Source organism: Impatiens glandulifera, chromosome 1 (assembly GCF_907164915.1).
Source record: "Impatiens glandulifera chromosome 1, dImpGla2.1, whole genome shotgun sequence".
NCBI classification, from domain to species: Eukaryota; Viridiplantae; Streptophyta; class Magnoliopsida; order Ericales; family Balsaminaceae; genus Impatiens; species Impatiens glandulifera.
The window spans coordinates 83,881,066-83,884,566 of NC_061862.1; the positions used below are offsets into that span (position 1 = coordinate 83,881,066).

The 3,501-nt window shown below is 30.6% G+C and overlaps 1 protein-coding gene across 1 annotated transcript; it reads right to left on the reverse strand.

Annotated features, from left to right (window-relative positions):
* Nucleotides 1-1,289: 1,289 nt before the first annotated feature.
* Nucleotides 1,290-3,179, reverse strand: LOC124921936 (protein FAR1-RELATED SEQUENCE 5-like). The gene is made up of 3 exons (XM_047462643.1): nucleotides 2,979-3,179; nucleotides 2,157-2,581; nucleotides 1,290-1,738 (listed from the first exon to the last, which is right to left on the reverse strand). Coding segments are annotated over exons 1-3 (645 nt in total). The 5' UTR covers nucleotides 2,980-3,179; the 3' UTR covers nucleotides 1,290-1,519.
* Nucleotides 3,180-3,501: the final 322 nt, after the last annotated feature.

The following is a 3,501-nucleotide window of genomic DNA, read 5'->3' on the forward strand; positions in this document are numbered from 1 at the left end:
TTTTAATTTATTAATATAATAATAATGCTGAGTTTTGATTGGTCCGCAACAGGGGAACACCCTATTCGGTAGCAGAAGATCTGATCTGGCTTGTGCTATATAAATCTGACCTTATCCAGATGATAATATGTCCATTCAATACATAAATGGTTAGGAAAAAAAGTTCAGCATTTATTTATTCAATGAAAGAAATACGTGGCAGAAAATTAGATAAAAGACGTAGAGTAGTGAAATATAATAATAGGCATGCAATAATTGATGACCTATTTAAGGACCAATTTTTATCAAATATATATAATTTATAAGGCCTTGTTCGGTTATAGATTTTAAAAAAACCAAGAGAGAGAAAAATTGATTGATGGTGATGATTTTAAGAAGATAATGATTATTTTTGGTAAAAAGACTTAAAGGGTATTGATATATATAAATAAAATATAAAATAATAATTTAAATTAGAGAATATTTTAGTATTTTAGTTAATGAAATAAGTGATTTGATTGTTGAGAAGTGATTGATTGGGAAATTGATTTGGTATGAATTTTTTAAATAACCCAAGTAGAAGAAGGCCTAAAATAAAGGTAGGAAGAAAACATTTTTAGAAAAAGGTGTAATCATACAAATATTCAATTTAAATTTATTCAAACTAATAGGATAAATACCACGTGTTCTTTCTTTTGATATCTTTATTATTGTTTGTATTACAAGAAATTAAGATAGTAAAATAAAACATGAAAAATAACGTTCTGGAAAATTCATATCCTAGTTAAAGAGCAAAATTATGTTTTTTTATTAATTGCAGGGAACCAGAACATTAATTTTTTTTTTTTTTTTTGTCCAAAACCAATTATTGACTTTGAATCTTTCAAATTGATGATCGTTGTCCATAAGTTTTCTTATATTGATGAACGGAGACCTATAAAAGAGAAATCTATGAAGGAAGAAAACTCGACGGGATAAAATGAAGGGAAAATAAGAAAACGCAACTGAAATATTTGTGAGTTGATACATTTTGATGGTTTTCTTTGCTAACGGTAAACTATTATTATATTTTCTAACCTACAATAAATATCACTTTTGACTTGATAAAAAAGAGTACTAAGGATTGGATTGTTGGATAAAAGAGAAACTCAATCCGAACCTAATCCAACCCAAATCCAAATATTCAGAGTTAGACTTGAGGTTTAGATAAACCGCCTATTTGCTCATCCCTACTCCGAAACACAAATATCTATTTATATATAGAAAGATTCTCCTTTTCTTTATTTATTTTTCCAGTTTGCCAAATTGAATACTAAAAGGTGAAAATGATAAAATTAGGCTTACACCCCTAATCAATCTATGTTAGTATAAGTACATAGGGTTTGGATACATCTGCAATGCAAGATACCAAGCAATTGACTTTAGTTTGAACATTCTTTACTACTCTATGTATCATCAATTTGAGGACATATCATGCCAGTTACTCCATCTGAAACATGCTAAGGAAGAGTAGCAAATGAAATAGCACATACTTACTGCATTAAGGAAGGATGGTCAATTGACCATTTGAATCCTTTTGTGCCTTGTTTTCTAACTCTTTCACGTTATTGACAGCAACTTGAATCTTTGTCGTAAGAAGCTCATTTTGTTCCTCAATGTTGTTTAGGAATGTTTGTATCTGCTCTCTGTAGAGGTTGCATAACCGATCTTGGCGGGCCAACTCATTTGTTAATATCTGAATTCTCTTATCTTTAACATCCTGGAACAAGAGAAACCATAAGGCATGACACATTTCATATCTGAGACAGAAAGGATCAATCAATCTAAGCATTCTCTTATCTTTAATCTAAATATATATTACTTCTTCAGATTTCAGAATGAAGCCTAGAAAAAGCAAGGAGAGAGTTATCATGAAGTTAAACAGGACAATGTTAAATAGAATTGATACCTTTTAAAAGGTAGTTTGATGACAAAATTTATGGATCTGAAAGCTAGCAGAAAAGTTTGAGTAAATGCAACTTTACTAATGATTAAAATATTTATCGAGCCAATTGGTATCTAAATGTAGATGTATGAAAGTTTGTCTTTATAATATACATTTGCTATTTTAGTATTCGAATTAAAATTTCGTATCTAGAAAGCAATTTGTCCTATGTTGCATAGATGTAATAACTCACAATGGAAACAGAAGAAGGGTGGTCAGAAGCAATTAGAGGATGAGTATGCTGCTTTTCGAATCTGGTTACAACCCATTTCCCAGATTTATTAATCTTGACCATCATCATTGCATTGCAACCTTCCCTTGTGCTTTTCCTCAGTTTCCTGGATGGCTTGGAATGATCTCGAATGTTATAATAACCCTGCTTATTGCATGAAAGCCTTCTTGAAATTACTCTTTTGTCAACCTCAGAACGACGACATTGGTCCATACGCACTACAAACCCTTTGTGTCTTGCATAGATTTCATAGAATTTCTTAGCAGCCTCTTCAGTGTCAAATTCAATACCTACATATGGTTCTTCAACTGGGTTGTTTTCTTCTGCAACCGATTCCCTTTCTATAATTAAATTTGCTTCTGCAACATCTCCACTGTTCTTGTCCACTGCACATTGAAAAGGGAATTTATCAAGATTTATTTATGCACAAACCCAACAAATGTGATACAAACATGTTAGCCAGGCTTGAAGATCAATAAACGATTCACATTAACCTTGAAGAATTGATATCATTTTGATAAAGCATTGAAGAATCCACTCACTGTGATTTTCAAAACATGCCTCAAGTGAAGCTTAATTCAAGAGCTAACTCCTAGCTTAGCTTATTGCAACAAAATGATAATTATTATTTAAGTAATCTCATTACTGAAGCATTTCAGTAAACCTCGAACAAACAACTTTAAGACTTATCAGGCTAAGAATTAAGATCACCTAAAACCCATATATGAACAAGAAGGAAGTCAATTTGGTTCAGGATCTATGATTGAAGCAAAAGAAACTTACTTTTGGTGGAAGTATGCAAGCAATTACTGGATTCGAACAGGGCGCCGATTGATTCACAGAGAAAGAGAGATGATTTCGCTTAGCTTGGATTTCAAGATTAACTTCAAATTTCTATGCAACGATACACCGCTTCAACAGATCGAATACCCATCATGAATGTGGAGGAAAGTTGATGACTTTCATCACCTACACGTAACGCAAGCGCCTATGTTTCACCCCAATGGCTTTGTAAGAAGTGAGATTTTACTTCATCATTTTTTCTTGAATTTTTTTTTTTTTTTTTCAACATTTCAGAATTTAATTAATTCATCTGGGAGGATATTTATATTCAAAATTGGATTGAATAGTTTTTCAAATCAATTTTTAATGTGAAAATTTGTCAAGAGAGAATGAATAAAAAGAGAAAGAAATTTAGTTCTCTTATTATTATTATTATTATTATATATTATATTTACAAATAAAAGAGATAAATATAAAGTTTAAAACTCTCTAAATTATATATATATATAATAATATCTTATTT

Excerpts from the sequence above, each read along its gene's own strand:
- LOC124921936 (XM_047462643.1), bottom strand. Across the intron at positions 1,739-2,156 it reads ACCCTTCTTCTGTTTCCATT|GATGTTAAAGATAAGAGAAT; the intron begins GTGAGTTATTAC and ends CTCTTGTTCCAG.